Genomic DNA, 21,589 nt, shown 5'->3' with positions numbered 1-21,589 from the left:
TTATAGACTAGAAAAGTGCTAATTATTTTGCGATGGAAATGTTGGAAATTGAATATCACATTAATTTATATTAATTTATTAATTAGATTATATTATTTTTGAGACTTGTATCTATTTTCCAAAAACCTTAGAAGACAAAAAATGCTGTTTGATTATGGCTACAGAATACAAATTGCATGTCAACACATGGCAAGAAAGTGGAAGTTGCTAACCTTAAAGATGCCAACAAATATGCTCCTCCTTATAAAAATTAACTGCATTTGTGTCGCATCGAAAACTCACAATAAAAGTGAGTTCAAGAAAAAATTCACGTAGCAACTCTTTCTGAGTTAAAGAAGTTTCAGTTTCTTATACAACACGTCCGAACATCCGACTACATATTTTTTCTTTCTTGCATTGCGAACTCGACGTTAAGCTAAGAACCATACAAGCCACATGTGTGTATCATTCAAGCTGAAGCGTGCATATACAAATCAGCGATCGATGCAGTGATTAACAGTAAAATGTTTGTTAATCTCGCGACACAGTTTCTCGCAAGCGAGCGTACGGCGAGCGAGACCTTCTGTTAGGAGAACGAGAGATAGGCCGAGCAAAGCGAGTGTGTCATGCACCGTCGCGGCAGTGCTCAATTCTCTTCTTTCGTTCGTTCGTCCCCGACGCTTATCGTATTCGAACCCGCAGAACTTTCGAAAACACGCTCTTCCCCGATGGCATTCCCGTTCAAGGGAGCGCGAGCTTTCGATGGTGGAGAGAAATGCTTGTTAAGGAACGCACACGGGAGTGACACGATTAACGAGACACACACACGTACACAGGCGATACACGAGTCGTATAATTCATAGACGTTTGTACGTATATACACATAAAGAAAAAGAGAGACAAAGAAATGGAGGGAGAAAGAGATGAGTGACAAACAGAGAAGCGGAGAGGGGGAGAAAAAGAGAAAAAGGGAAAGAGAGAACAGACGAATGGTTCCTTAAGCCGTGTTCCCACGTGTGCAAGATGCAGCAAGTAGCGAACACTTGATGCACTCGGAGATCATTTCCTTACACCGCTGAGCACATCAAAGTATCTTCTGCGTCACATATTGAAAATGTGGAAATGTGGCTACCGATTCGTTGACCTTAGAGTCTGTGTGCTATCTGAAGCGAGCAAAGGACGAATGTTTCAGCAACACAAAGGATCACATGTGCATTCTTCTGGTGTCCTAACATGCGTCGTCGACAATTTCACGTGACAAAATGGTCTTTACACCAATTTCTAACGACAAAAGCAAGATTGATAAAAAAATAATAATTCCTTTCAAATTTCTTACTGAATTGTTCAGAAGGCCCTACGTAGAAGTCATAAGCAAATAAAAAAGAAAAATATCTCAATTCTATGCGAGACCTCATAGGAGCTACAAGACTGATACAAAACTTTTCACAGAATATTTAATCCGCATCCTGCGCTTGTTCCTACGCTCGAAGAAACAAGTCAAGCCCGATTGCACTCCCATTGAAGCTACTCGTTCATCGAAAACAAAATTCTCCGTAATCCCCAACCGGAGACCGAGGACGTGTAATATCGCGGCTGTGTGTGCTCGTGTGTGCTCAAATTATGCTAATTGCGCGATGCACGCACGATAGGATCCGAAGTTCGCGTGGGCGCGAGTGTCTCCGGAAAGCATCCCCGTTCGAGAGTCGTTCGTTTCGAAAGGTTTCAGGGTACATATCAGCGAGGTGAAAGAGAAGAAACGTAAAGAAGGTTGTGAAGTACAAATTGGTCGCTGAAGCACACATACATCCCACAAAATGGTAAATGAACGGCGCGGAAAGAGGAAAATATAATATAAAAAGGGTCATTCCTCAAGGTTACATGTACGCATGTATTTGTGCGTGTATGTCGTTCACGTGGGCGATATCGTGTTCGTTACGAATACGTGTTCTGTGGAAGTGTCTCTTTCTTCAGGTACATGTAAGTAAGCGTGCATGTAGAGCGTGTGTATTTGTGTGTATAAGTGTATCTTTGCGTTCTCGTCGGCCTGTGTTTTGACGTTGTTACGTTGTGTGTTGCAGCTGGATGCATATAAAAATGTCAAAAAACTCGCATGCGATCGTATACATAATGTAAAAGCACCTCCTCCTAGCTGTAATAAGTAAACACATAAGTCGCAGTTCCACGTTCAACAATTAATAGAATTAGTAAACAAGTGTGTTTCTTTTGCCAACGAAAAAAGAAAAAAGACAACGAATATGTAAATATATAAATCTGGCGCTGAAAAAATTATATATTTATAAGTATTAAATATGTAGTCGCCAAAAAATTAATGTATATACTGCTGAAGATATATATATAATATATATATATGTATAGAGAGAGACAGACAGATAGAGATAGAGAGATAGATAGATAGAGAGAGAGAGAGAGAGAGAGAGAGAGAGAGAGAGAGAGAGAGAGAGAGAAAGAGAAAGAAATGTATATACAAAACACGAGGAATATTAAGAAAGCTGTAAAGAGCATTAGCTTTGTGCAATTTATGCGAAAAGTTACATCTGTGTCGCAAACCTCTTTCCACGCTGCATTTGTGCCACGAAAGATAGTATTTTTCTCTTTTTCATAAAAATTCAAAAGTTTGCGACAAGTAAGATCAAAACTGCTGATTTCCTCCTTTGTAAAATGAAAAATGGCACGTGTCAGCGTGGAAAAATCTTCGCGGCGCCAGCAGCTGGGCTAGCCAAGAAAATTTTTAAAACGCATTGATACCCCTACGAAAGAAAGGAAAATTTGTTACGAAGAGACAAAAACACAGTGGCAAATTGAAACATTCGCTTCAAGGATGGTTCTTCCGTTTTTAAAATATTTTATTCATCTGATGCTTCTTTGGAATAGAATTTTTGAATATTTATTGTCAGATTCGATAAATGGTATTTGACACAATTTGTTTGTTTCAGCTTGTAGAAGATAGAGAAAGCGATACATAAAATGGAATTAATTTCAAATGCTTCGTATTCTTATAGCGTAACTAACCAGTTCATAGCTGCAGTTGCAAAATAGTAGATAAAAGTATATGTAATAGACATATTCTTCGTGAGAAAATTTTAATGAATAAAGTACCAATATGATACGCGAGTATATTTATTTACGTACAGGATGTTCAATAACAAGTGTCAGAAACTTTAAGGAGAGATTCTATATGTCAAAATAGGGCGAAAATCAAGAAGGAAGAAATTAAACTTGGGACTTCGTTTCAGAGTTATTAATTGTTACAAAAACGTTTAAAATACGCTTAAAATGTGTCTGACTTGGAAGTTACTCTACTGCTAGCATAGACTAGTCAGATCAGATACAGCGAAGTCAGTAGAATAAGTCCCACGTGAGACACAGTTTACGTGTATTTTAGGCGTTTTCTCAAGAATTAATAACTCGGAAACAAAACCTGAAATACAATTTCATCTATCTTCATTTTTATCTGATTTTAACATATAGAATCATGGCTTAAAATTTCTAATGCCTATTATCAAACGCCTTACAAACGTATAATAAGTATTTTGTTTAAATGTTTTATAATTGCCAATATACATTGAAAATAATGTACTTAATGTTTGTTACCAATAGATATCTATTTCGTTTGATCACTACTACAACTGTATACTTTTAAACTGTGAGTAGCAATATCATATACAAAGCCTTCAAATTATGAGCATTTTCGTTTTTTCATTTCTATCTTCCACTTCCTCCTATTAGATCACTGCTTTTTTGAAAAATAAAATAATAAAATATCATTCCATAAGAAGCCAACGTCAAATAGAGCAAACTACAGATTAATTTCCCGGAGCGAGTGCATTAATTAGCCACGAAATAAAATGCGAAAAAAGATATCGATTGAACGGCTCGAAACAGCAAAATAAAATATTTATACGCTAAAGATTAGGGGTAAGGGATGATAATAAAGAAACAGAACAGAGGGACCTCTATGATATTTAAGTGCCGGCCTGTGAAAAAAAGAAATCTTCACGTAAACGCGTATGACAAATAATCGTTGTTTCGTAACCGCTAGTGTACGTTAACATCGATGCAAACAGTTCGAGAAGACAGAAAAATAAAAAGAAAATTATAACGGAGCGCTACGCTTCATTCACTATGGTCATGACACTACTGATAATTTAAAATGGATATAAATAAGATTCATCGATTGGCTTCCTACGATATTTTCGATCCCTGATTGGTCAAGCTTTGATATGAAAACGGCAAGAAACTATACAGTTTTCTTTCTTCCATTGTCATCTTTCCTTTTTTTTTTTTTCTTTAACCGCACAGATATCTTTTTTCTCGGCCAATCAAGGTTAAGGATTATATTAATGATCTAAGTAGCAAAATCCAAACACGTTTATATCGAATATTAATAACATTATATATGTATATATATAGAGAGAAAGAAACAGGCAGCAGGCAATTAATTTAAAGACCATCAATGATGTAACGTCCCGGGGAGGTGAGGAGTATGTAGATCTTTTCTTTCTTTTTGTTCGTTAATGGATGAGATTGGGCTGGTTGGAGATTGAGGAGGCACAGAGATGTCCATTGAATATCGAAGGATCGAAGTTGAGTAAGATGGACATGGTGATCACGGTTTTGTTCGCCGCAGAAAGAATCGTTAATGTCGAACGATTTTTTTTTCTTTCATTTTTGGAGCTCTGTGCAAGTTAGTCGATCGTGAGTAGCTTTTTTTGGCGCAATTACGGCGGAAGAGAAAATGAAAAAAAAGAGAGAAGGTCACGCAGAGACTATTCGATCTTACGAAGCAGAATATGCACTACAGAAATATGTTCTCGATCTCGTCGAAGAGGAAAATGAAAAAAAAATAAAGTGATACAGTGTCGAGCAATACTTCGCACAAGTTCGATCAACTAAAAAGAGCAATTAGGCACATTACATTAAGAGAAACAAAAAAATAATACTATGAAAAAAAAAAAGATAATATACATAAAAAGCACACAAAATCTTTTTTTTTTCTTGCTTCTTTTGGTAAAAAAATGATTCAATAAACGTAGTCTGTGCATTTGTTTTTTTTTCAATCTCAATTATATTTCTTTTATTTGAATCTCATTTGCTCAATAAATCTTCATGTGACCCGAACTTAGTGCAAGTCATGGAGTTGTTACATCACAAACAGGTTTATCGTTACGATTACTAATTACCACCATTATCGTATATTTACCAAATATTATAATAATAATAAGAATAATAATAAGAATAATAATAATTATATAATAATAATAAGACCAATCGTAGTTAGTTGGATAAATCGATATAGTTACCGAATTCTATTTGCAATAATTTAATTAACGACAATTACATCGCATATAATTCTCATTTTTTTTTCTTCGTACTCTCTTTTTTTCTGATTTTTCTCTCGTTTCACTTATAAATCGTAAACTCCTAATGTTGGTTATTTATTTATTTTTTCTTTTAACGAGGGAGACGAAGGACATACGAAATCGTCGAATATGGCAAGGAATATCGTATAGAAGGTACAAGGAAAGGTCAAAACGTGATATAAAAAAGTATAAATAATTACACGATGTTCGAAATTGAACGGCGACGTATGTGTTCTGGAAAAAGGTAACTTTTTTAATCCCAGGCTGGAAAGTTCATCGAAAACACGATGGAACTTCTAAATAGAATTTAGTTACGTTTGATGTAAAGGAAAATGCTCCAAACTAACTTTCAGAAATATTCAAATACACCTTGATTCCTTTTTATCCTTGGCTCTCGTTCTCCATGATGTGAAACACAATCAGTTAATTTGTTAACCTATCTACTATGTACACGTGTTACGCTTAAAACTGTATTCTGCATACGTACAAGAACGTACGGCTCTGTTGAAACGTTAAAATCATGGGTGGAGAAAGTGTGCAACAATTTTTCAGTACCAGGAGAGAAACATTCATTGAAATTTGCGACAAAATACTGTTAACGATAATAAAAAACAGCATGTTGTAAACTAGAACGTACTATGTCAATACAGATAATCATTACTTATTGCACGATATGACTCACAGAGTTCATAAACTTTCTTCATTTTATTTTTAAAAATCAGCAATCCCGCAAATTTAACTATTCTTAAATTTAAGTGTGCTTTAAGAATTGTCGCTAATCTAAATCAATTATTTATTCTCCAAATTTTCAAAGGAATGTATTTAGAAAATTTTACATGCAAATGAAGTACGAGTCATGATCTCCAAGCACGTCTGACCACAAACGGTTCTATTTTCACTTATTTTCCTACGTGTTTATCTCGCGACAGAAATTAATTCGAGATGTTTATTACATTCCGACTGACAGCTCTTCAATCTTTTAGAAGTTTCTTAAAAACGTCTACTTCTTAATAATTCTGCTCTTATATGTATTTCATCATCAAAAATATAGTATCATACGATATTAATATTGTTTGTCAGCAGAGTGACATAGGTATCTAAATATAGTCACTTCTAAGAAATTTGCAAAATTTATTTTCAGAAAAAAGTAGTTACTATCTGAAAGAGTGTTATTTGTGAACTTATGCATATATGCTTGTCTTTATTATTTTAATTTATTATGCAAATATAATTACTTTTACTAGTGTAATAGTGCGCTGTGCATTAGAATAATATTTTCTTAGAGATCCTCAAAACCCAAAGATTCCTAGCTAAATTGCGAAATAAGAAAATGTTTGCATTGCTAAATGGTTAAATAATTAACAATTTTCCAGTCCAAAGATCGTTTAACCGATTTTCTGACAAATTTATTTATCTTAGTTACATTACTCTTCTGACAAACGGATAATATTAATATAAAATGAACAAAGATTATTTTTAGCATATGCATATTTTAAATATCTTCCTTGAATCGAAATTACTGAAACACTCTACATGTTGAGTATTTCAGTGCCTAGGGTGATTGGTTGATGTAGTCACTTAATATAAATTACTTCATCATTAAAATAAAGAAAATCGCGATAGTTTAAAGTTTCTATTTCTGTGTTCATATATTAAGTTCAAATACATGGAAAACGTATTAAAGTTGCCTTCCACGAAGAGCCATTTCTTGTTACTCGAAAAGGTGGGTTCCATTTCGCAAAACGATTCAGAGTTTCGCGTCGATACCCGTTTCCTTTCTGCCGGCCCTATTTTAATCGTCTTCTCGGTGGAAGAGCCGCGCAAAACTTGTTAATTTCGCGAAAGCCGCCGGGCGAAAGAAGCAGTACAGGCTCGAAGAAAATCTGTAAACTCGGAACATTATAAAACTTGCGGGGGCCTTGAACGTGAGACAGACTGGAAGTTCTGGCGAAATTCAGCGAGCAGCGATACAATTAGCTGGCGCGGTAAGAAACATTATTGTTCGTTTCTAAAACGTTCTCTCGCACGTTCCTTGTCGTCTTATGGACAAAAACTTGGGGAGCTGCAGCTCTTAATTAAATGCATGATCGCTTGTCTTCGGGTTAGAAAATCATCTCTCCTCGATACTCTTCTGGAAGTACAGCTTTACTTCATGTGGGTACGTAAGCGCGATTTCGAAATTGATTAACTTATTATTATTGTTGTAAAAGATAGACATAATAAAATTAATTCGCGACAAATTGTTGCTAACGAGAAGAAAATAATTTCTGAAATGTAGGCACACGAAAACATATGAAATTTGTGTCTTAATATTTCAAAAGTCTTTAGGACCTTCATCTTTACTCGTACAACTGAAAATACTTCTATCTTATAAAATCTTCTATGCTACATTTGAAAAAATATTCGAAAAAGTAATTTACAAGAAACAATAAACGATTTTGCATTCCCTAAAAGTCGAAAACATGTAGTAAAAATCATTGCACACTTTCAAATTCATGTATTTTTCACCTTTCATTTTACCTCATGATGTACTTTATATCTTTAGAAATAAATAATCATTAATCACCATCACGATATCGTCGTTGCCATTATAGTTGCTCAAATCACTCTTAAAAATGTACAACTCTATTCGCTATATAGTGTAATTTTTTTTAATGCTTCTTTTACGTTGACATTTACGCCATACTGTTACGATAACCATAAGTAAATATACCATAAGAGTATATGTATAAATTATACATATATTTATAATAATTTATACATATATAAATTGTAGCCACACTTTTAGTCACTGGAGTTATACTTAAACTCATCAGCGAACCTTTCTCTTCATCTACTTTGTTTCATCATTAACGATCTTCAACTCGCTTCATGATGTTCAATTACAACTGACTCGTGAAATCATCATCAGCAGGGAGAAGTTTCGCTTGTATCATTCTCGTTTAATATCGTCCTCGTTAAATATCAGATTTGATGCCCTTTAGATTAGCAGAAAACCGAAAAATACAGATCTGGTTGATATTGGGTCGGCATCGAAATTGCGATCCAACCGCCATGGACGACGACATAGTCAAATATTTCAAATTAAACATCTCATTATCGCGACTGAATTTGTTGAAATATACAGGATGGGCACGAATTAATAATATAACTAGGCAAAAATGATTCCTTGTATAAAAATCTATTAAAAGTAGAAAACACATTTTTCTATCTGAGGCTTTGTTTCTTAAGGTATCACAGGTCAATATGGCGGAAGTACGTATGACTTTATGCGACCATCATGTACATGGTTTCTCACGTTAGAGACCGTCATTGAAAGACCATGTGTCTATAACTTCTTTTCAGCATTTCGCGTCACTCAGTATGCTTACACGCATCAATAAAGTAGATTCAAACAAATCTATCGTTCGTACCCCATTAGAGGAGAATATCACAGCCTCAAATATTTTACTTGGTCTTCATTTGTTTACTATTGTTCATTTATTATGAGCTATAAGACATCAGTATTATAGCTCTTTCACAAATACTACAAACTCATTTAATTTTTCAGTGATGTCAGAGACAAAATTAAATAAAAATCATATGAGTATTATCTATGCATCACGAAATTACTCAAAACAGTTAATAGACTTTCAAAATAAATTATCAAACATGAAAAAAGATTCATCTTAACCTTCAATTTATTTTTATACGAGGAATCTTCTCCATCCTGTATACAGAACTGTCAGCTTACTTAAACTTTTGCGTTTTATGTCCCCGGCACAACATGGGGAAAACCGACGAGAGCGATCTATGACTTCCAGCCTAGGTCCTATCCTCTATTCTCCATCAAAATTGCTCGTCGTACCATTACTCGTCATTAACATTCTCGTTCACCACTGGAATCAATATTTCCTCGAGAAACCTGAAAATACTCAACGCTATCTAAAATATTCCGCTCGGTCCACGCGACCCATTCACGCGATCGCACGATTAAAGCTACTCGAACATGTATCTCCGGACCTCTATTCCACGACAGAAACCAAAGAGAATCCCGCGTCAACCGAGGAACGTGACACGACAAAGGCAAGACCTTGCCCGCCTCGAAACGAAATGACTTGCCGAAGAGGAAACGCAAAGTAGAAAAAAAGGAACAGGAAAGAAGAGAGGAACCTCCGCGACGATCGACGGTTTAGTAGTACGCGTGGACATAGATCAGATTGTGGATCGGGTGATGGTTGGCGTGAGGATTATGCAGCGGGGTGCAGAACGGGGTGGTGGTGATGGTGGTCGGGGATGGGGGATGATTGACAGATTGCATCGTGGAAACGGGCGACACCTGATTGGGGGGACCGGCCGGCACTTGGTACACGGTATTGGGCGCGGCCATCGGGCACCTTGAGGCCCCGGCTGCGCCGTGTTGGGCCCCATGCTGTTGTTGTTGTTGTTGCTGTTGTTGTTGTTGTTGTTGTTGAATGTAGTTTGGTGGTAGACATACCTCGAGGCGATCGGTACGTGGCATCTTCTGCGGCATCGCCACCGTCTGGGGCACCACGCCGAGCGGGCTCCCAACGCCAGTTGGATCGGCTGGACCCATTATCGCGGGCATGATGGGGCTGGGCGTGAAATATGGGCTGTACGTGTTGCTAACCTGTGGTATAGCGGTCAGGTACGGACTCGTCGCCTGCGAAAACACACCCGGAAAGTATCCAGGTAACATGGATTAGATCAGACCAATCCCAACCTTTGCTCAATGCGAATTGTGCCCCCTTCTTTCGTCACGCTTGCCACCCTGAAGCTAATACTCCCACCCTCTGTTAGCTTTCTCAGATCTGCAGCGTTTAATCGGAACGTATGGAGACTTCGCGAATATTTATTCCATTTCTGCAATTTTTTGGAGGGAAGTTAGAAACTATGCTTGAGGCAGAAACCCGAGTTAGATGTTTCCTGGGACGGCAATGGATTTGTTTGAAATAATTAATTTAGAAGTATTTCGCGTTATTCAGTTTGCTTACGACAATTATATGCTCCCGGTCAAAATAACAAAATTTTAAATAAAGAAATAATGCAAAATAAAAATTGTCTTGTTAAATACAGTTGTATTGTTGGATGTAAGAATGAGAACATATTTGCCATAATGAAATTATGGAAGAAAATTTTAATTTTTTGATATCCTAAAAACTTTCAAAGTAATTTCAGTATGTGAAATGTTTAATTGGATAGTATTTACAGACATATGTGTTTCTTTACATGCTCTTCTTGCATTTAAAGGTACAATTTAAGTGCCTGTTGATGTTATTGAAAGTATTATCATCTAGTCAAAAATACTTTGCCATACACTATAATAAGTTTAAAGCTATTTTTAGGTAAGATAAAACTCCGAAATCCATTGTCCTTCAAAATTATGGTCTCATTATACGAGCGTCTAAAATATTTTTAATTATGCTTGCATAAAGAAAGAAGTTAATGCAAATCTTACAACTAAGACTCAAGATTCCATTCTTTTCTAAGACAAATAGATATTCGGTAGGATGAAGTTCTATCAATGAAACGGCCTGCCTCAAGTAATCGAACATTTTACTCAATTTTCTGTCAGATTTTCGCACGATAAAAGCTTATATTCATGATGAATCTCCCAAAGCGGTTTTTAAGTCAGCGATAGGAGTAACGATTAGAAATCCACAAAAGAAAGGAGACGTGTTCCATCGCGAAGTCTTAACCGTTCCTTCTTCCTTTCTGAATCCCATTTTAAACGACAAGCGCACGCATTTCTGTGAAAAGCGTCTGGTTTTAAAGAGAACGGGGTTCTCAGAAGCGAAGGCAGGTAATTTTAAGCGCAGCCGAATCAGCTGAGCACCTGCCCTTTCTTTTTTCTTAAGGATCTCGGCTACAATCCTTCGATCTTTCGCCGACGTATAGAAGCTTTCAGTTGCGAAGCACGTTAGCTGTCAAAAAACTACTTAAACGACGCAATAATATCCACTAACACAGGAAAGAAAGCAACTCTTCACGGCAAAATGATTATTTCTAACCATTTTCTTTCGGTAAAGCTAATGTGCCTCGCTTCCGATGGCTTCCTTCACTCTCGAATCTTTGTAAAAAGACATATCATTGCAACCAGCATGAGGAAATATAATTACAGTTAAACTGGATGCATGGAACAATAAAATTTTCATCTATGTCTTCAAGAGGGAAAAAGACCTGCGATTCTATTTGGCCGCAAAAAGTTTCATGCTTTCTCGTTCTGTTTAGAAAAAATTTTAAAATGTGTATAAATCTTTAATCTTGAAGTACAATAAACGGAACATCTCAATTCGTGAGGCATGCAAGTCAAATTTTATCAATTTACAATGCGGCACTCTTTCGAAACAAGTCAAAGCTTCATACAGACGCTTATCTAATCTTACAAGCAAACTAACGCGCTAGGCAGCGATGGATTATGAAATAAATATTACTGAAAGTGGGTAATAAAATCTTTAGAACAAGAACTTATAAATATCCTAGAATGAAACCTTAGGAAAATAAAATTTTCATTTGCTGTTTAAACAACTTTCTGGCGTAGTCACTCCTTTGTAAAAACTTAACAGTACAATTAAAAACATAGATTTTATTGCATAGACCATCGTTGTCGTTTAAAAAATTAAAAAATTAGTGGAAGCCAACCAAAACCAGGAGTTACCATAAAGGCGTGGGTAGCGAGAAGTTGCTGCTGGATTTGCTGTTGAAGGTGATGGTGTGGTGCCGGAGGTGCCGGTGCCTCCTGTTCACCAATGACGTGATTGGAGAACACACCAACAATCAACCACAACCACGAGAGCCACAGCGGCAAACATAGGGGACAGACAGGCAGTCATACATAGTAGTTATAGGGTTCAATGTCACTTAGCAACGACTATGAATATATATATAATATAATATGTCATGAATAAAAGGCAGGTGAGCGTATAATGATCCTCTGACATCGAAATTCTTATTTGTTCTTTAAATGTGCACGCACCCCCGTGCGAGCATGCGAGAGAGAGAAAGAGAGAGATAGAAAGACAGAAAAAGAAACATAGAGCTACTTGTTTTTGCCAAAGGATATCAGATTTTGTTGATCTGTCAAATATTGTAATTAGGCAAGGTGATTATTTGATGGATAAAATAGTATATCAGTATTGACCAATCAACAAAATGATGATGTACCTTTAATTTGCAATTGGATATACTGTATCGATCTAAAAGAGCTAATGTGACTACAGATTCTTCTATTTTGCAACTTGGTCTTGTAATATTGACTGTCTATCAAGAAATATTGGATAAATCAAAGGGAAGGGGTGACATTGACCAAAAACATGCTGCGTGCTAAGTTTTACTCTCTGAGGTTTTTATCTCTCAGTGCAATGCCCGCAAACGAGGCACACTGATAAACAATGACGATGGAGGACTAGAACCTATTAAATCAAATTGACCCAAGTCTCTTTTAGGGAAGGATTTAAAATTTGTATTCCAGTAGAATATTTACTCTAATTAACTCTATGTTTTGAATAATAGAAATTTAAAGGCTTAAGTTCCTGTAGGAAAATATTTATTACATCATCATTCGTTTACGCAGCGTTGCCTACTTAAGACAGGGTAAAATCTAGTGATAGTCGTCGACTAACATAGACAAAAATCAAGATCCCTCGATTGTGATAAAAGAAAATTGTGTGGATGTGTGAACAGCAGACGTTGGTGCAACGATTATGTTGGATTTAAAGTTCCGACATACCACTGTTGGTACCTGGCCAGGCACTAAGGGCTGGGCAGGGGTGAGGCCCATCTGCTGCATCAGCGCATTCTTCATAGCTAAGTGATTGCGGCCGTTTATCAGAAGCTGGTCCTTCAGATGCTGCGGCGGATGGAAATACTTGCAGGGTGGTTTGTCTCGATTACATCGTCCCTATAACAGAAGTACAAATGGTCTATTGTAATCAATTCCAAATATTAAAGCATTGAGCTTTTTAACAGTAACTATACTAATAACTCTACATTTATATTAACCTTTTCACAGGAAGTCCCACTAGTAGCGCAACGTAAGACAATATTTTCAACTTAGACAATAAGACGATATTTCAACTTCTTCACGATACAGTTAATTTATCTTTTTCTCAAATACATACATATTCTTATTTCTATTGTAAAAGTTATCTAAAATTATAGATTTGTGACCTTCTTTTTAAACTATTAACGGACGTATTGATAAAAGAATTGTTTCAAAGAAATTTTATAGTCTTTTTTAAGTAAAGAGATTTTTTAATTTTTTAATTTAAATTTTAATTTAAGAATTAAAAAATTTTAATTAAAGAATTTTAATTTAAATTTTAATTTAAGAATTAAAAAATTTGTTTGAGTTCGTTTAAGTAATGAAACTTTGTACCAAAACTGAAGAATCTTGTATTCACGTGTTTCTTTCTCGATGAATCAGCATTAACTAAAGTTACTGAAATTAATCTCAAGTAAAATAGTTTTAGATAACGTATTAACGAAAACACAAGAAACAATCAAGAATGCAAATTTTCATTGCGCTAATGACATTGAACTCGAGTAGCTAAAACAAGCTTTAATTACAAGACCATTCCCCAGTAACAATATTTCCGTGAAACGTTCATATGTACACGTGTACACAACGACGCTATTGCACGCGTCGCAATATAATCGGGGAGTAACGTCTTAGGTACACGCGCGCAACCTATCTACAATTTCTCCGCAAGTGAAACTTGCTCACGTACAAGAGGTTTATAATGCAGCTAATATCAGAAGGGCTCCTGGCCTCTCATAACTCGAGCGTTACAGCGAGCTTTAACATGACTAGAGGGCGCTTAGCGCACTCACAGTCGCAGCCATCTTCGAACAAAAGTTGAGGAATGCATACAAAAGACATAGTGAATTAAGCATCCTGTTTTTTTTTATTTTATTTTACTTTTAACTTATTTACTAGTAATATCTACTGAGTAGTTATTAAAAATATTCAATTCTACTTTCTTTTCATTAAAACAGTACAATTTTATCTTTCCTAACATGTAAAGAAGTATGTTTAATATACCTCTTGCTTTATTAAAAATTATTTTTGTATTTTTGATAATTAAGCTAGGTATTCCAATTTTCGGAAGTGTTAAAATATTGTAATAATTCTTGATTCTTGATATGATATCTTTTATTATAGTCGAAAGTAATATTCAGTAGCTAATTATTGCTGGCTTTTACGATAACCCAAACACACGTTTTAATGACGAAAGTTACGACTACACAATAATCCAGACGTAACGAATGTATCAGTTGAGTCACCAGGCCGACACAGTTGTGCCCAAGCTAAAAACTACGCAACAGTGATGTAGCGTTTATATAGATTTCATAAACATTATAACAATTACACTTAATGAAGTAAATGTTCCATGAAAATCGGCATTAATCTAGGAACATCCACGTGGTTCATAACAACGCAGCCAAGGTACAAGCACTGTCTGGTAATTGCATAACTATCGTGGCTGCTGAGGCAAGACGTAGCCCAAATTTGAGGACTTTCGAGAAGCAAACTAGAAGAGGGTACAAGCTAGTCCACGTGAGTTGCGAGAGAGTGAACGGAAGGAATAGCGTAAGAACAGGTGGGGTACAAAGGAGCGAGAGGAACCGCTCGGAAAGTAAGGCCAGTGTACCAGAAACTAAAAGGAAGCCTCAGAGAGTCGAGAAAGCATACGAGGTTGCGAGAAGGATAGAGAAGGGTTAGGAGGATAGAGAAGGGTCAGTCGCTGTCAGGGTGTTACTAATTAGACCCTCAACAATATTAGTTCAGGTAAGACGTCAAGGACGTGAAGGGTGAAGGTAGCGAGCGTTAGGCTTTCTTATGGGTACCCGTGACTTCTAATAGCAGCTTGCGAGCGTAAAGCCGACCTCGGTAGGAGACCTTCTCAAATATCGCCTAATTAAGCACATTCGAGAGTTCTGAGGAATAATGTGTACCCCGCCCGGAGAAGAAACTTTCGACCTACTGAGAGAGCACAATTGCACCCTCATCCCTCTCCCTCTTTCTCTTCAACTCCGTCTATTTACGTCACTGTCCTCGCTACGCTCGTTACCCCTCCAACGTAAGCTCGGCTAATTGCTCCAGAGACGAGATTTCCGGTTGAAATTTGTGTACACGACCGTTATAGACGCGCGTCTCGTCTATATTAAAGAGATTCGCTTGCGAGCTATCGTCATGTTAGTCGCGTTTACGGGATATAATCGTGTTCTGGATAAGCGTGGGGCTATGTGAACAAATAAAAGGGGAATAATAGCCTAGCTGATGTATACGCATGGAAAATACGAGTGTAACGCGACCGAGGTTGGAGATTTTTTTAAGTTAAAGTAGGACGCGTGGAGTAGGAAAAACTCAGTTCAATTTCCACGAGTTTTATTCAACAGTATACTCGTTATGTCGTCGGGGAAGTTCGTACCTCTTCGAATGCGATCGTATTAATATTCTTTTCTAATAAATGACGACGCGAATTACTTATCAATATATGATGATGACAAGAGAAACGTAGGTGAATTTAATAGAGGAAAAAAGTAGAGAAATTGTATAGTAGAATGCTGTGCAATTATGTACCCGGCATACGTTGTAGTATACAATACCCTCAATCCTAGAAAAAGAATGAGCTGTTTTTAAAATGCGTAATAGTTGGAGATAAGAAACGATTACTGTAGAATAACTCAAAAACGAGATGCTGGAATGAAGGAAATATTTTTTAATAAGATGCAGAGTACATATGCATTGCTATATTCAGCAAAAGTATTAATTCTGAAATAAAACAAACACTGAAGTTACTCGCTCTGAAATGGTTGAATACCATTATACAAGGCAATTGTTGCTCATTATTAAAAATCATACACAATAAAACAAAGTCTGCTCTTATATTTCACTTCAGCCCAGTATTCAATCCGAATCTCGAGAGAAAAACTCAGAATCAGAATTCTCAGGGTCTAATTATTTTTCAAGAGACCGTGAAGCACGTTCCCAAGTGTCAGAATGTCGCCGTTGACGTAGACAGAGACGGAACATCGCAGGGGCTAGATAATTCGTGTTTTGAACGCGATAACTCCTGGCCGCTGGCAGAGTAAACGTAGTTAAGAATTTCGCAAGGAGCGTCTGATACGGACACACCAAGGACTCCCAGAACTAATACAGTCGATGCGTGACTCTATATAGACGCGATCTAATAGAGTTCGTGATCCACATAAAGGATCGCCCGGGCATCGGAATTAACTTTTACACCATTAATATGTACAGCGTGGTGCCGGGCTTCACACCCAGGACGAGAGAGGAAATTTGTCAGGATAATGAGAAACCCGGGCGACTTGTTCTCTAATTTAGTTGTAAAGTGTCGCGTCCGCCTTGCAAGAGGTGAGTCGTTAATAATTCCGCGCGTCGTTATCCGTGTTCGCCGGCGCCGAAATGAGACTCGAAGACACGGGGAAACGCTTTTGCATATTGCGCGCACGTAACGAAGACACGGCTGCCTGGAATATGATACCACTCAAAATTCCGTCGCGACCAAGATTTCATTCCGCGATCGTTCGCGATGTTCGTTGATATTCCTCGAGATTCAGCGTGCGTCGAAGCTGGATATTGCTAAACCGACCCACGGAGAGTTCATTTCGCCGCGAATAATCGTTGCTGAGGATATGGTCTGGTCTTAAGGGTAGTATAGAATCGACTGGTGGGATACTCTTTCATTCAGATAAACGTGGGGGAAATTGCGTTTTTGAATCATTTCAAGCCAAGGTTTTGCCTGTTAATCTTCAATGGGTTTTGGAACGAGATGTTTGTGTTTTTACAGTTTGTGAAGGAATTGATGGTAATAGCTTTTATGTATGAATTTATAGGCGGTAGATGGGGAAAAGGCAGATTTTAATTTCGAAGGTAATAGCTAACTTCTTCTCGTTTTCTAATACACTTCTTGGGAAGAGATGAAGAGTTCACGAGAAGGCTACGTGTTTTCAATTCTTCGAATTTTCTATTGTCGATATTTAATATTGCATAAAGAACCGGGGGAACATCTAAGAGAATATCCTTGAATTTTTCTAGTTAATCACTTGTCAACTCTTCTTAACGACTTTTTTTGCGCGCCTTCAAAGTGGAGCAGTGAACTGCGGGCAAAAGGTATACAGTTTCCTTCTAGACTATTATAATCGATCAAACTAAAAGGGTACTATGCATTGTTTTATCCTCGTTCTCTCTTCGCCTATCGGTATAGAGTTGATATAAAACGATTCGTTCGTTTCATTCACCATGAAGAACAATTTTGCCAAGCAGGAAGTCGAGCAAATTATATTGACGTACCAGGAAGAGACAAAGGATCCTCATTCATCTCCCATATTCTATAGGCATTGTGGTCGATTCCACAGACATTGTAGACCATTTGGCCAACTAGTTCCGTGAAACTTTTGCGACGACGAAAAATTGAATTACTTTGAGGAAGTTAAGCATTATCTATAGCTCCGTCTTTTTATCTAAAAAACGAATTATATAATGGAAGTTAATAATTAATTTGGCTATTTACGTTTTACTGTGAAATTCCTTATTTTCGATTAAAAGGAGAGGAACTTACGAAACTTGAGGAGCAATTAAAAGATCCTGAATAACTTCACATCTTCTTGGTGGAAATAAGATTATGTTAAAGAAAGGGTAGAAATTTTAGAAAAATAATCATGTTACAAACATTAAAATTGTATAAAACATCAATAAATAAAGAATTTAAAAATAAAGTATCATTGCTCATGGGAAAAAATCAATTTCTCGTTGTTATTTTTCATTATATCATAGCTGGAGTGAAACAGCCTCAATAGGAAGGCCTTTTAAATATAACAAAGTTTTTAAAATTAATTGTCTAGCGAGCAAATTCTATTACCTACTTGCAACCGTAATAGATTGTACATTTTAATTTTAATGTATTTAAAACGAGTTGTTTATAGTGCATTAGAATTTGACAACAATAATTAAAATTAAATTTTCTTATAGATATCTTATTCTAAAGACGATCTAAATATTATACCTATTTTTGATAGTATACGAGGATCAACAAATATTCATTGATTAACAATAGTAATAATAAATTTTAAATACTGTCTAAGACAGACATAAAGTTCAAAATCGGTGAAGTTTAAATGAAAATTTTCTATGAGTTCTAAAATTCAAATCGTCTCGTACTTAGAAATCCAAAAATGTACCACGTTGTAATCTTATAAAAAAATAATTTAGTTTCGAATTTAACTACTTATTCTTCTTCCAATAAAATACTGAAATTGAGGTTTGTTAAAGAAACAGCATCAATAAGTCAACAGTTTGTGATTCTTAAAACTTTGGCTTAGGTAATAATTTATTAATCCTTTCACTAAAATGATGACCTGCATATGTCAGGGAAGTTTATGTCGAAACAAATGAGATTAAAATCAAATTATAGGTACTTCTGGGCACGATTGTGCTTAAATAATTTGCAATAGTGTAAGTGAAAACGACAAACTTACAAATCCTGACTTTTTTATTTTATTTCACGATCAGCTTAAGACTTGTTGCTTACCTTTCAGACAGTAGAAATTGTTAAAAAAGAACCCTTTCGAACAAAATATTATCCTATCTGATTACCCTATTTCCTTCATATTTGTGTCATCATGGATTCAATACTCTTTGGACGTTGGAATTTATCAAAAATACTACAGAAAAACAAGGTTGGCAAAGGAAGGTCGACAAATTTCAGTTTGTCACTGATCACATGGTATCCAAAACAAAAGGGCATTCTACGGTTCCGATAAATATCTCCAAAGAGAAGAAGGTACGGAGAGAAAAAAACGAAATTCCCTTTACGCCAAGGGCAGCCACTGACTCAGCTGGCCTTTCACGTCTTCGACGTAATGAAACGGGACCCCTGATGTCATTTAGCTTGGCTTTCTTCCAGCATCAGAGAGGTTTTCCAAGACGACCGAGACAGTACACATGGAGAAACGAGCCTAGTGTGCTGGCACTTTTCGAATTAACCTGCCCAGGCTCGTCTTAGCTAAAACTCTGCGTTTGTGGGAAGCTCGAGAAAGGTCGCAAAGGCTGGCCAGAGGAAATAAGAGAGATGAAGAGTGTGGGTAGTTCAACGAGAGGTTTGTTGATAGTTTTGGACGTGATTCTGGAACCAAAACGTGACAAACTCGGCCAGGAAACGCATCACGCTCGGGCTAGATTGCTTTGATTATTTTGTTCCTCGGATTCGGACAGTCCTCGTAAAATCATATAAACTCGTTCGCTTGCTAGTTACACTGTAAGATAGAAGTTATTCCAGTAAAGGTAACCTCATCTTCTATTAAGTTATAAGTTATTTATTTGCTCTATAGAATCCTATCTTCGCGATATTTCTTAAAGAACAACGAAAAGAGATAAAGAGTTATCTAATCTTGCAGATACTATTCATTACTTGATTACTATTTACTAGTGGCGATTCCATATTTCAGATATAGATACTGTAGTCTTTCAATTGATGAACTGAAAGAGGAAGAAACTCATATTAGTCGATATATTAGATAAGATTGGCAGATAGTCGTGCGAGAAGGGTAGAATGGAGAAGTTTCCTCGTTTATCTTTAAATTTCCAACGACCACAAGTTAGTCCACGTGCTCGCACATACTTTCATGTACATGTCTAACGTCGATCGGAGAACAACGCCATGTTTTTCTACTCCCCTAAGTAATCCAGATAACAAAGTTCCTCTCAATCTGGCCTATCATCGCGCCAATATCCGCTGACTGCATTCCGTGCCGCCATCTCGATATTTCCTTCAAGGCAAGCAGCTCCCGTCGTTGATCATATTACTTTACTCTCGAGAAAGAGATATTGCGGACCAGAAAGCCTCTCTTCGATACTTTTTCGGTTATATACAATTAATTTTCTATACGTACATACAATTCATGTTGCTCGACGTAGGTTAATCTCGTTTCTTTTTTTAAATGTACTATATATCTCAAGTGATAACTAAATTTGTCTTTTCAGAAAATTTTTGTTAGATGTTTAGTACATAAAAGTCATGCGCAATATTTGCCATTAGTGTATAAAATTAACAGAATAAATTTGTAATAATATTTAAACTGATAACTAGATTTTACATATATTAGGTGCAAATGTTCTCGAGATTACAATACTTGGCAACTGATTTAAGTGAAAAATTTTTAAATATTTAAGATTACCTACTAACTTCAGTCATTTTTAACGTTAATTGTGAATCTATATGGAAGATATTTTCAAAAATAAATGTTTAAAACAGGGCTGATTTCACAAGGTAGTATTATATTTACATGACTTAATTAAATGTATTATTATTTAACTTCTTTGTCAACGGTCTCTCCAAAATAGAAAACAGAGGAACTTCTTAAGACTCTAAATCGCAGAAATTTATTTCTAATATATAGACCTTTATCGTAAATCGTGTATTCAGAGAGAGTTTGACTTTCACGAATAATCAAGAAATAATTTTCCAATCATTTAGAAATACATTTGAATAAAAACGCATCCGACATTTATTATCGTCTGGATGACCAGGCGTAGCTAACGTAAGTAAGACAGATAGATGGAAATTCAAGGCACAAAATTTTCTTCTCGAAGAATTTGCTGCCCTCGATAAGCGATTGGAGGCAGCATATCTTTTCTCTGTCGATAATTTTCTCTCCCCCGTTTCGCAATTCCACTATGGTAATTTAGAGAGACAAGGTGAAATAGTGTCGGCGTTTAACGTAGCCACGGGGACTAATGCCGCAGATTTCCTTCGACGTTTCAAGCATTTTTCTTCCCTTTGAAAAATTAAACTGAGCCATAATACCGTGCGTTTTTCTTCTGCTCCTCGAGCAACTCGTTTATTTTGGCGTAGATAAATCCAAATTGAAAGTTGGAAGGATCAAAAACTGTCGGCTTCACGCTGCGTGAAATTGTAAAATTTGAATTCCCCCAATGTTAGGAGAAATTAACTCTTAGCGAAAACAAATACCGCCGAACGCTGAAGTTTCAGGAACGTTTCAGGAATTTTCGACCAACATCAGCTGCGAGCCTGAGCAAATTTTATGTTAAATTAAGCTTTTAAGCCGCAGAGTCGTGCTTGAGAATAGAAAGCTATTAGTACGGTGGTTAATTTCATCCCCTTAATTTACATTGATTTCCAGAAAATTTATCTTAAACAGGATCCTATCATTCTGTTGCTATTACAGTTGATAGAGTAGATATA

General features: G+C 36.4%; 1 protein-coding gene across 6 annotated transcripts in view; it reads right to left on the bottom strand.

Moving 5' to 3' along the window:
- LOC143186146 (protein muscleblind) overlaps nucleotides 1–21,589 on the bottom strand; it is a 507,931-nt gene that overhangs the window by 36,555 nt on the left and 449,787 nt on the right. For 3 of the 6 annotated variants that reach the window (XR_013003012.1, XM_076389615.1, XM_076389610.1), the window contains exons 4-6: nucleotides 13,090–13,260; nucleotides 12,019–12,099; nucleotides 9,838–10,023 (exon numbers count right to left, since the gene is read on the bottom strand). Coding sequence is in view for 4 of the 6 variants with exons in the window: in XM_076389615.1 (XP_076245730.1) it covers nucleotides 9,838–10,023; nucleotides 12,019–12,099; nucleotides 13,090–13,260 (438 nt within the window). In the remaining 2 variants the exon portion in view is untranslated. The remainder of the gene's footprint in view (nucleotides 1–9,837; nucleotides 10,024–12,018; nucleotides 12,100–13,089; nucleotides 13,261–21,589) is intronic. The other 3 variants (XM_076389607.1, XM_076389608.1, XR_013003013.1) reach the window with 2 other exon arrangements.

Source organism: Calliopsis andreniformis, chromosome 12 (assembly GCF_051401765.1).
Source record: "Calliopsis andreniformis isolate RMS-2024a chromosome 12, iyCalAndr_principal, whole genome shotgun sequence".
Classification (NCBI taxonomy): domain Eukaryota; kingdom Metazoa; phylum Arthropoda; class Insecta; order Hymenoptera; family Andrenidae; genus Calliopsis; species Calliopsis andreniformis.
The sequence above is the reverse complement of the archived record's forward strand: the minus strand, read 5'-3'. Positions and strand labels throughout refer to the sequence as shown.